General features: G+C 33.7%; 1 protein-coding gene across 1 annotated transcript; it reads left to right on the forward strand.

The window, feature by feature from the left end:
* Positions 1-2,487: 2,487 nt before the first annotated feature.
* Positions 2,488-12,488, forward strand: LOC120359970 (the record flags this gene model as incomplete). Its single annotated transcript, XM_039459462.1, is given in 1 exon segment — positions 2,488-12,488. A coding segment is annotated over 1 exon segment (7,365 nt), but the record flags the coding sequence as incomplete, so codon positions are not given.
* Between the last annotated feature and the right edge of the window lie 396 nt (positions 12,489-12,884).

The raw sequence follows: 12,884 nt of genomic DNA on the forward strand, positions 1-12,884 counted from the left end.
TGATCTCTGGGTGACTGAGTAAATGGGCGGAGCTAATGAAAAGCTCCCTAGTGGTTTATGGAATCTGAACGCACTCTCAAACATTGGGTGTGTTTAGCAAATAACGCTGAGAAATAGTAACATAAATATCTCAGATTCAGAATAAATTACATAATAAATTAAGATAAACGATAAAGATAATATTTTACTATGAATATTTTTATCAATATAACTAAAGTAGATGAAAATTAAATGTTAGTAGAATAGGACGAATCAATTTAAACAATGAAAATAAATTTTTATTTTAACAAATTAGATGAAGATATATATTGCGCATATCATCTATTATATGTATAGGCTTGTTTTCTATTCCTGCACTAGACTGCACTGGAACGTTCCTTCTTGTTTTTACTAACTTTCAAATATATATCTATTTCACTTTAAGTGCACACTAATTCAGGGAGTTCAGGAACAGAAAACAAACAGTATATTTTATTAGTAACAGAAAATATTTAATAATACTAAAAATCTTTAACATACTAATCTCAAATATAAATATTTATATAACGGTTTTGTGAGACTGTAGACCAAGAAACCTTACATTAATAGAATAAAAGATTAATATTTATTAATCTGTAATTACATAAACAGAATAATAAACAAAACGTTTAAACTTTACTTGGTTATTAACGTTTTTTTTTTATTATATTTATACATTTTAATTTTTATTTACTATAATATTTTAAATTAAATTTATTTTTTTATTTTAAATTTGTTTTAAATATACGAGTTTTATCACAAATATATAGAAATTTTTATAGCGATACATTTTGGAACGCACCTTTACGTCACCCACCCGTTTCACCCGGCTCAAGGACCCATGTGGTTTTTCCACTCTCTCTCGGGATAAGGCCCAGTTTCACAACTTTGGGTTTAACCCGAGCTTAGTTGAACTACCGTCAAGTTTAACGCCACGGTTAAACTTCTATCGCGTTTCACAACCAAATTTTAACTCTAGGTTACGTAAACCTATAATCTATGCGAAGAAACTTCAACAGACTTATCTTTCTTCTAGAACAAGTAGTGTGATTGGTTGTTACCGAAGAGTAGGGAATGAGATATTACAGGTTCTATACACCAAGGCAAAAAGTAATGAACAAATTTAAAAGTTTTAAAGTTTTCTTCTTACATGTTTCCAAATCAGTTTGAACTAAACAATTAAATTCAATTGTTACTGTAAAAATTTACACTTTATTAAGTACATTAAACATTGGAACACTAATAAGAAAAAAATTTCTCATAAAATAAAGAACAACAGATTAGAATGAAAGACAAAATTGAGTTTTGAAAAAAATAAATAAATCTAAAAGACAGCCACTCGAAATAAAAAAAAAACTGTTCTTTGGAAAAACACATATGGTCATCGTAATTATAGTATGTAATCTATAAGTACTAATTTAATAATATTACAAAACTATTTTTACTGTTCTGTTTTATAAGAAATTTCTTCTTTGATTTCTCTTAGACTGCAGTAACAGATTCCTTGGTTAAGCGAAATCGAGCATAAAAATCAATGTCATCAAATTCTTCAAAATATGACGGTCGTCTTCTAATTATTCTCGGGCGTCGATTTATTATTTGCACAAAATCTTCATCGTCAGATGACGATAACATATATTCCAGAGCCATATCTTGCAACATAACCTTTTTACAATTCCGTGGAGATATCAGCCATGAAGTACAATACTCGAAAGATTACTGAAAGCAGTGGCGCTGCAGTATTAAACCTCGGTTATCTACCTTAAACGCCCGAATTTCGCCGTTCAACTTTAACCGCAGTTTAACAACGTTAACCGAGGTTTAAGACAGTTGTGGGACACAATATTTACCGTAAACCAAGTTTAAAGGTTTAAACTCCGGTTAAACTAAGTTGTGAAACTGGCCCTAAAAAGTGAACGACCCACCTAATGTCCGGTAGGGGCACTCTAAAGAAATCTGAACGCTCTTTAGGTGCCTGGGTGCACTCGGGTGGGGAATCTGAACGCAGCCTAAAGTGAAGTAGATATATATTTGAAAGTTAGTGAAAACAAGAAGGAACGTTCCAGTGCAGTTTAGTGCAGGAATAGAAAACAAGCCTAAGGATAAAATGATACATCATGCGCATCATGCGTGAAACGGAACAAAGCCTCTGATAAGCCGGAATATCGCGCATGCGAGAAGTACTTCGTTTCCGAAACCGAGAAAAGTTTTATTTTCTTTTTGTCTTTTGTGTCGGCGCCAAGTAAACACGCTTTGCGCAAGAGTCTGTTGTTTAAGTTCAGTCGGTAATCCTAAGTTGTTGAATCTAAGCGTAATAGTTGGTTTTGTACACGGACAAATAAAGTGATTATAAGTTGTTCGGACATTCCTCGGATATGCTTTTATTGCTGCTCCTCGCAATATCTTCTCATTCGTACCTGCCATGATAGAAGCTCGTCATAACAACAATCAGAGCACGTGACGGGATAGAAACCAAGGTGCGCGAGAACGAAGCTCTGCCCAGCTCTGCCGGTGACCTGCACCGGTGAGAAGTCGTGTCGAATCGGTTTGAATTTAGAAATATCAGAGAATAATGTTGATAGCTTTAAAAAATTAAGCAACTTTATTGATTACATAAGTGATGCAGAAGATCAAATAACTTTGAGAGATTATTATGATAATGTTAACAATCCTGTTAATAGTACTAATTTAGTTATAATCTTAGCTTGTAAACATAGTAAGGTAAAAATTTTAGAGTACCTATTTGGCAGTAATAGTAAAATACTTAGTAATTTATCTGTTGGCATCAAAGAAACAACCATGTTACTAGAAGATGAGGATGAAACATGCCATAATGCATTTTATTATGCTATACGTTCAGGCAATATTGAGCTTCTTGATACACTCATTAATAAATGGCCAGGCAATTATATTGCTGTTCATTTGGAGGAATTAGATAAAATTCTTTCACAAACTTATGAGGAATTAAAACTAAAGAATGTACTATTGTCAGAAGAGATAGAAATTTTTGTTGAAAATAAATTAATAAACCTCCGTTTTTTTTCTAATGCTTCTAAACAAGATCAAAATGTGAAGGATTACCTTAATAATATCAAAGAACGGATTGAATTAGTACTTCAAAATATTAGCTTGTTAAAGGCAGAGTACTCAAACACAAAAAAAGTAGATGAAAAGTTTTTATTCATAGCAAAATTTATTGCACAAAATATTCATATATTAAAACGACAATTGAAGTCAACCTATGATAGATTATCTTGGGAAGAAATGGAATTTTGTTTGGTCAGTTTTGTTTCCTCTCACATAAAATGTCAAGAAATTAATCTATTCTATCATGCCATATTGAATAAAAGTAAAATACTAAACCACTTAGAAAATTTTGCAAAGAGACTTAAAGAGGAAAAAGATATTATAGAAGGTGTGGACATTGATAAATTTGCTAATCTCCCAAAATTAAAACGTGAAAAAGTTGTTGCAGAGATTGTTAGTAATTATCCTCAATTTGGAGAGTTGTACAGTGATTATCAACAAATTAGGGATATCCATTCTTTAGAAAAAATAAGTGCTTATATAAAGCTGGCATTATCGGCTGATCCTAAACAAAGAGAAGGACAGTTAATTATTACAAGAGTTTTACAGGTTATTGGTGAATATTTAAAAAACACTCTAGAGTCTCCTAAGTTATCTAGCACTACAAGTGAGCTTCTTCTACTATCATTACCAAAGAATACAAGACAAGTCATTATAGATTTACGTAATTCATTATCACATGCTTACTCGCTCTCTAAAAGAACAGAGATGGAGGAAAATACAGATGTTAACTTTTTTATTGGTGTTCAAAATGATACTAAAAGAATCGATGATGTAATTACTGATATTCTTTACAACAATAAGATAAAAATGATCAAAATACTGCTAAAGAAAATTACTAATAGTGAATGCTTAGACGAGGTAAAGGAAATTATTGAAATATTTAGTAACGTTGAATTACATAAAATGACTATGGAAAGTTTTAAAGTAATGGAACATGAGAAGCTTGAAAAACTTATTAAAGAATTAAGCGATAATATAACTGACAAGACAAATTATGAAAAAGAGCTATTTAATAAAATTAATAACATAATCAATTTTGTAAAAACTAAATCAGATAATATCAGAACTGATTATATCATGGCGTTAATGTCCTTAAAGAGTTTAGGTAATGGCTTTAATATCTATGCCGATAAAATTGACCACAATGTTATTAGAACAACGAAATTCTTTGCTAATAAAACACTAGGGAATATTGCTTCCAAAATGGAGCCTCACAATCTTAAAGAAATTGCAAAGCTGTCAATGAAAATTTTTCATAGTGCTAGGTCAAAAAAACAGGATGACAACCTTGATAAAGTTAGTAGATTAACTTGTGAGATTTTTTATATTGCTGAATTTGGAACAGGTGACCTTAAATGGATTGAGGAATTAAGAGAAAAGTTGAATGAGAAAGGTTCTTTTATTCCTGTATTTAAACAAAAAAAGGCTTACAATATAACAAAAAAAATATATAATAACTGGCTTGCACTAAAGCTATCTGAACTGGAAAGTATTTTAAGGAATAACTCATTAAGCGGCAAGTTAAATGAAAAACTCCCTTCCTATAAGAAGAATAAAAAGTTGCAAGCAGTAGTAGAAATGCTTGTTCTGGATATAATGTCAATTTTAGATAGATCAGAGAAGCATCTAGAAAACAATCTATTTTTTTTAGATGATAACACTCCTTTATTAATTGGAAAATGTTTGCGTAATCACTTAGCACACGATAATACCTTAGTTGATGTATTGTTATCTGATCCCTCAATAGCAGTTATTTTGAACGCTAAAAAACTTCTTTCAGAAAATGTAATAAAAAGTAAAAAAAAAATTGGTAAATTGGTAAGAGATGATTCTTCCAAACTGAAGAATAAATACAATCAAAGCCTTATCATTATTACTAATAAGGAAAAAATGTTTGCTGCGTTGAAAGAAGGAAATCTTGAAGACTTAAAGAGTTATCTTAGAAAAGGAGCAGATATCAATGCTAGAGAGAGTATTAACTTATCGACCACATTACATTTTGCTGCTCATGGATCTAGTCTTGAAGTTATAAAATTTATCCTTGATCAAAAATTAGGTGTCAATGTTAAAGATGTAAATAGTCAAAGTCCACTTCATATTGCTGCTGCACATGGAAGGAAAAATATTGTCGAATTTTTTATAAAAGAAGCAGGTGTATATGTTGATGATCTAGATAATAGTGGCAAAACACCACTACATATTGCAGCTAAAAATGGTCACAAAGATACTGTTGAAATTCTACTAAAAAGTAATGCTAATACTAATACCAAAGATATAGTTGGTTTTTCACCTGTACACTATGCAGTAAAAAATAATCATATTGATATTGCTAAGATTATGCTGGAAAAAGAAGTAAATGTTGACATCAACGAGACTATGGGTGGCTTTACGTCACTACATATAGCTGCAGAAAATGGTTATCTGGGACTAGTTAATTTTTTATTGAAAAATGAGGCAAATGTTAATGCAAGAAACGATAAGCAGGGAATACCATTACATACAGCAGCACTAAATGGCCATCTAGAAGTAGTGAATGCTTTAATTCTCAAAGGAGCAGATGTTAACTCCAGAGTCGTAGATGGTTGTACATCATTACACTACGCAATAGAAAACGGTCATGAAAAGATAGCTAATATTTTATTGAAGTATGGAGCTAATGTTAATGTTGTTGACAAAACTTATAATAACACACCTTTGCACTACGCAGCAAAAGATGGACATGAGAAAATTGTTAAGACTTTATTGAAGAATAAGGCAAATGCTAGTATTGCTACTATGGAAGGTATAACTCCACTACATTTTGCAGTGCAGAATGGCCACTTGAAAATAGTTGCTGCTCTCCTCGAGCATAGAGTTAACATTTGCGCTAAAGATAAAAAGAATGCTACGCCATTACACTATGCAGCAAAGAGTGGTCATAAAGAAGTTGCTGAGTTTTTAATAAAAAATGGAGCAGAAATCAATGATAAGGATATTAATAATCTAACACCATTACATATAGCTGCTCTGGAAAGTCACAAAGATATTATTGAACTCTTAATAAGAAATAAAGCTGAAATTAGAGCTCAAGACATTGAGGGTAATACACCATTACATGCAGCTGCAATGAATGATAACAAAAGTATTATTGATCTTCTAATAAAAAATAAAGCTGAAGTTAATGCTAGAAATAATGATGGCATGACGCCATTGTACATAGCTGCTCGAAATGGACATAAAAACGCTATTGTTTTTCTAATTGAAAGTAAAGCTGAAGTCAATACTAGAGCTAATTATGGTCTTACACCTTTACATGCGGCTATTGTGGGAAATCACAAAGATATTGTAAACCTTTTAATAAAAAATAAAGCTAAAGTTAACGCAGAAGATATTGCAGGTAGTACACCATTACACATAGCTGTGGAAGAAGGCCATAAGGAAATTATTGAGATTTTGGTAGCAAATGGAGCCAATATTAATGTTAAGAGTACCAACCTAACACCATTGCTTTCTGCTGTTAAGCATAATCATAAGGAGATTGTTGAAGTTCTTATAGAAAATGGAGCTAGTGTTAATGCAGAAGGTGATGAACTTTTATCATTAGCAGTGCTCGCTGGTTATAGAGACATTGTAGAGATTTTGCTAAAAAACAAGGCCTGTATTAATATGAAAGGTCCTGAAAATACTACATTATTACATTTGGCTGCTAAAAGAGGCCACAAGGAAATAGTAAATGTTCTGATAAAAAGAGGAGCCAATGTTGATGCTATAACTATTAACGGCACAACACCATTATATCTTGCAGCACAAGAAGGTCATGAAGAAGTTGCTGAAATTTTAATAGCGAACAAGGCTAATGTTAACGTTGCAAATGTTAAAGGTGCTCCATTACATATAGCTACAGGACAGGGCCATGTTAATGTTGTTGAAGTCCTATTAAGTAATGAAGCAGAAATTAATATTAAGGACAATAAGAACAGAACACCTTTAGAATTAGCAGTTGCACATGGTCATTTGCAAGTGGTGAAAATGTTATTGCAGTATAAAAAAGTAGATATGGACGCTAAAGGCAACGATGATTGGACGATACTGCACATTGCTTCACAGACAAGTAACTTAGAAATTGTGAAATGTCTAATAAATGAAGGATCTGATATTAATGCTAAAAATGCTTCTGGTTCAAAGCCTATACATATTGCAGCCAGAGAAGGTTACAAAGACACTGTACAATTTTTCCTTAGTAAGGGATTAAGTGTTAATGAGCTTGGTGCAGTTAACCAGACATTACTGCACTATGCTGCAATAAAAGGTCAGTTAGAAGTTATAAAATACTTGACAGCACAAGGGGCTGACGTTAATGCTAAAGATACTAATGGCTTAACCCCTATGCATATTGCTGCAAATTTTGGTTATAAAGACGTTATTGAAGTTTTATTAAAAAATGGCGCAGTTTATAACGCTGTTGACAAGTTTTATAGAAAGCCATTAGAAATGACTAACAAAGACAACAAAGATGTTATCAATTTATTAGAATCAACTGAAAAATTATTTAAGTCTGTAAAACGTAACAGCTCTTTAGAGGTTAAAAATGATATTAGAGCAGGAGCATTTGTTAATGCAAAAAATGCTGATAGTGGAACGTCATTACATTATGCTTCATGGAAAGGCTATGACGAAGTTGTTAAGATTCTATTACAGAATAAAGCCAATCCTAATGCGGTTTGTAATAAGAGATTGACTCCTGTACATTATGCTGCTAAGTTCTCACATTTAAAAATTGTAAAAGCTTTACTGTCCTATGGTGCTATATATAATGCTGTTTCTGACGGAGGTAAAACACCATCAGACTTTACTGTAGATAGAGATATAACAAATTTATTTAAGTTAATTAGTGGGTCATTTAAAAAAGTTAAAGAAAATAATGCTCAAGTTATTAATGACCTAAATAAGGTAAAAGATATTGATACAGTAAAAGCAGTGATGAGTGCTCGTAACAGAGAGAACAAAACTTTAGTAGTTGCTGCAGTGCATAGTAACTTTTCAAAAGTCGAGCAGTTGAAACAGATATCGCAAAGTGACGTATCCACTCAGATTGATACAGCTTTAGTACTCTTGAATCAAGGCAATTATCAAAGAGCCTTAAGTATTTTCAAAAGCGTATTTGAAAGAAGAAAAGAAATATTAGGACCAGATAATCCTGGTACTTTAGATATTCAGGCACATATAGCTAAAGTGCTATACAAACAAGGAACTTACCAAGAAGCTTTAAATATGCTTAAAGAGATTTTTAAGAAACAGACAGAAATACTGGGTTTAAATAATGAGGATACTTTAAGTACAAGAAGTACAATTGCTTTAGTACTGTATAGACAGGGGAAAGATGAAAAAGCTTTTAATATTTATCAAGAAGTCTATCAGAAACAAAAGGAAATACTAGGGTCAAATCATTCAGATACCTTAAATACTCAGTTTCACATGGCATTATTATTAGATAGACAGGGAAAATATGAAGAAGCGTTAAATATCAATAAGGCAGTTTTTGAAAAAAGAAAAGAAACACTAGGCACACACAATTTAGCTACTGTGAGTGCCCAAAATAATATAGCAATGGTATTAGCTAACCAAGGTAAATATGAAGAGTCTTTAAAAATTTATAAAAAGGTTTTTGAAAAGAAGAAAATAATTTTAGGTATTAATCATGTTGATACCTTGAGAACGTTACATAACATTGCTGGGGTACTCTTCAAACAAAATAAACATCATGACGCCTTGAAAGCTTTTGAAGAGGTTTTAAATATCCAGAAAAAAGCTTTACAACAAAATCACCCAGAAACCTTGAATACTCAATACAATATAGGAAATGTACTTCTTGCTCAAGGCAAATGGATCAGCGCACTTAAAGTCTACAAAGAAAGTTTGGATCAAAGAAAAGCTGTTTTGGGACCAAGACATCCAAGCGTTTTAGATATTTTAACAAAGATAGAGATAATTAATTTAAGATTTAAGCTTGAGGGTAGCGAAGCATCAGAGGTTCTTCAGCATCTGCAGAAAGATATCAACATTGCTGCTAGTAAAGGTGATATACAAACTGTTCAGCGTTTATTAAAAGATGGAGCTGATGCCAATGATAAAGATATTGATGGAAGAACACCATTACATTACGCTGTTAGCTATGGACACATAGATATTGTAAACATCTTACTAAAAAATGGAGCTAATGTTACTCAAGGTACTAACAAAGGTAATACCCCGTTACATACTGCTACATCCAAATGTTACAAAGAAATTGTCGAGATTCTGTTAAAACATATTAGTCGTGATAAATTAAATGACTTTGTTAATGCTAAAACTACTTTTAGTGGTACTACATCACTTCATGTTGCAGCTAAAAGTGGCTCCTTGGAAGTTGTAAAATCTTTATTAAAACATGGTGCAACTTATAAAATTGAGAACAAAGAAGGCAAAACACCTATTAATCTTTCCAATGATCAGAAAGTTACTAAATTCCTGAAATTAATTGAAGAATTGTTTGAAGATGCAAAAAAAGGTAATGTTGAAATTATCAACAAGTTAAGGATAATAAAACAAGATGAGTTTTTGGCTGTAACAAGCGCTCGTAATAATCAAGGAAGTACATTATTGCAAGTTGCCATAGCTAATAAACATACAATTGTTGCGAGTAAATTGTTAGAAATGCTAAAAAAGCCAGATCAAAATTTACAAGACGTCAATATAGAAAGTGGAGTTAAAAGTTTAAAACTTTAAAGGTTTGTTCCTAAAGGTTTAGATTCATGTTATTATGATTTAAAAAAAGATAGGCATTGTGAGTACTATGTTGAGAAATTTACAGAACAACAAGAACAATCAAGATTTCAAAACTTCTTAACCTTAAAAAAGGAGAATCTAGATTAACAGTATTGCACCTAACATCTTCTGTAGACAAGGTAACTGGAGAATATACTAAAACTATACATTTTACTTTTAGAAGCAAGGGCTGATATGCAGAATTATAAAGGAAGGATACCCTTGCATTATACTGATGTTTTTGCTAATGTAGCTTCTCTCTTAAAAGGAGGAGCCAATCCTAGTGTACAAAGTAACAGAGGAAAAACATCCTTACATTATGCCACTAGTATTAGTCATGCTGACTATGTTAATTTATTCCTAGAGAAAAAAAGCTAATCCTAACATACGAAATAGAAAAAAGGAAATCCCACTGCAAGTTGCAATTGATAATCGTTACTACTATATTAAAGAATGCTTTTGCACTAATGACCAAAAGAATTTGAGTGCAGAATTATATTGTATACTTGATAAATGTTTTGGTGCATATGAGGATTGTATTTGGAACAAAAATGAGAATCGTTCAGATTATGTCACTAACTTCATTAACTTCACTAAAAATCTAATCTTCTAGGTGAACACAAGAATAGTGAAGATCTGAAGATAATTTTCAGTATTCGAGATTGTGTCATAAACCTTATGTAATTGCGACTAAAGGTTGGTTTATGCAGGCAATAACCGCTAACTTATGCCGGAACCGGTAAGAAATTAGCCAATCATAATCGATTTATAGAAGAATAATCAACTATGATTGGTCAATTTCTTATTGATTTCGGCATAAGTTAGCGGTTATTGCCTGCATAAACCAACCTTAACTCTCATTCTGGGCTAACGCAATTCAGAATTTGCGCGTATCTGATTGCATCGTTTTTGGGGGACGGATCTCGATAGCACATGCGACCAATAGCACACCACCACTCACAGCGGCTGATGCCTAGAGTTTTTCCACTGATTGGGTTAGATAACTCAAGATGATTGGTTGGTGGGCTATCGTACCGTGCGCTATCGGTTAAAACCGGCGCGCGATTTTGAAAAGTTCATGCATGCGTATCAGAACATTCGTGGAAGGCATCACGCTCGCCACCCCGATAATTGTGGCTCAACTTAAGTGCAAAATTAAATTAAACGAGTACTGGTTACAGTACAATGAGTTGCAATCGAAAATAGAATTACTCGACGAGCAGGAGTTCAATGACTGGGCCGACTTCGAGGATGCCTATTATTTGCTTTTTGCGAAAATCTGCGAGATTCTTAAGCTCGTTCTACAATAGCATAAACATAAGACCGTAAGGTTGTAAGGCGTGGTTTTAAGAGCTTGTAAGCAAATGAAAAATTTTTATTTCTTACGTTACAACCTTACGTCTTGTGTTTACTACTATTGTAGAACAGGCTTTAATCCGATAATGTCGGCGCGCGCGCAACCAGCCGTCCAGTGCGTTTGATCGTTCCGAAAATCGACTCAATATCCGACTGTCGAAGTTGAATCTTTCTACGTTGTCTGGGAAGGACAATGAGTGGTTTCCTTTCTTTGACTTTTTTAATTCGCTCATCTATTTGAATACGTCACTTAGCAACGTGCAAAATTGCAGTATTTACAATTTTCACTTATCAGTGATGCGAGCAATGTTATCGCTTCCTTAGGAATATCGGATTTCAATTATCAAGTAGCTTGGAATTTGCTAAAGGAGCGATACGATAACAAACGAGTCATAATTCACACACACGTACACACGCACGCGAACACACACACACACACACACACACACACTAAAGCAATAGTGGATTTGCCACGCTTTGTTAAGGAAGATTCAACTGACTTGCGGCGCATTGCGAACGGGACGATACGACACGTGCACAAGCGCTCAAAGCACTCAGATGTCTCATGCAACACTGGGATGATTTGTTAGTATATATTTTAAACTCAAAGTTAGATTTGTTCACATTGTGCGAATGGCAATCATCTCTGGTGGATATAGAGCCTATGTTTAAGTAGTTTAATGACTTTGTATCTCATCATTGCTAAATGCTGGAGGCCACAAGCGGTTCGAACGCCGCGTCCAAAGACACCAACAAACGCATACAACAGCAAACAATACGACAAGCTTTACGCGTGGCTGCAGTCAAATAGAAATGTAATTTTTGTAACTGTAAGCACGCTATATATTACTGCAGGGATCTTTACCAGCTTCCCATCAAGCAACGAATGGTAGAAGTCCGCAATCGCAAAATCTGCATCAACTGCCTGCGCTCTCTAGCTTACTCTCTGGACAAATGTACATCAAAAGGATGCAAGATCTGCAAGCATAAGTATAACACACTGTTACACGCCACATCCGAGGAACGTGGTGATGGCACCGACACAAGGGACAGCAAGTTAGGCCTTGACGGCAATGGTGATGCACGTTACAAGTAACACGAGCAGAAATACTATCATGCTCTCTATTACCGTAGTAAATGCAATCTACTCTGATGAATCACCACGCATCTTGTTGGACTCAGTAATCTGCGTAGGACAGGTCGGACCCACTCCAGAACATTCAACATTGCAAAAAACAAAATTCGGTTGAATCTTGACAGCAAGCCACAGCGGCGCCTTGATGTCTGTAAATAACGTAAAGGCCTTTACCACGATTATATTGAACACTCAGTTACATGAACAACTATCATGTTTCTGGCAAATTGCGGACGTTGAGAAGGTCATCATAAATAACAAAAACGACGCCTTGTATGAAGAGCACTTTTTGGCTAATGTGCTTCGAAACCCAGATGGCAGAAACGTTGTGAAACTGTTAGTCAAGCAGCAAGTAATTGACAAGCTGGGTAACTCGAGGGACATTGCGCTAAAGTGCCTCTGAAGCATGGAGCGATGATTCGCTCGTCAGCCGAATTTAAGAGAGCACTATTTCAGCTTCATGGATGAATACTTGACGCTGGGCCACATGAAGCAAATTAAT

This window comes from Solenopsis invicta, unplaced genomic scaffold, assembly GCF_016802725.1.
Source record: "Solenopsis invicta isolate M01_SB unplaced genomic scaffold, UNIL_Sinv_3.0 scaffold_459, whole genome shotgun sequence".
In the NCBI taxonomy this organism is placed as follows: Eukaryota; Metazoa; Arthropoda; class Insecta; order Hymenoptera; family Formicidae; genus Solenopsis; species Solenopsis invicta.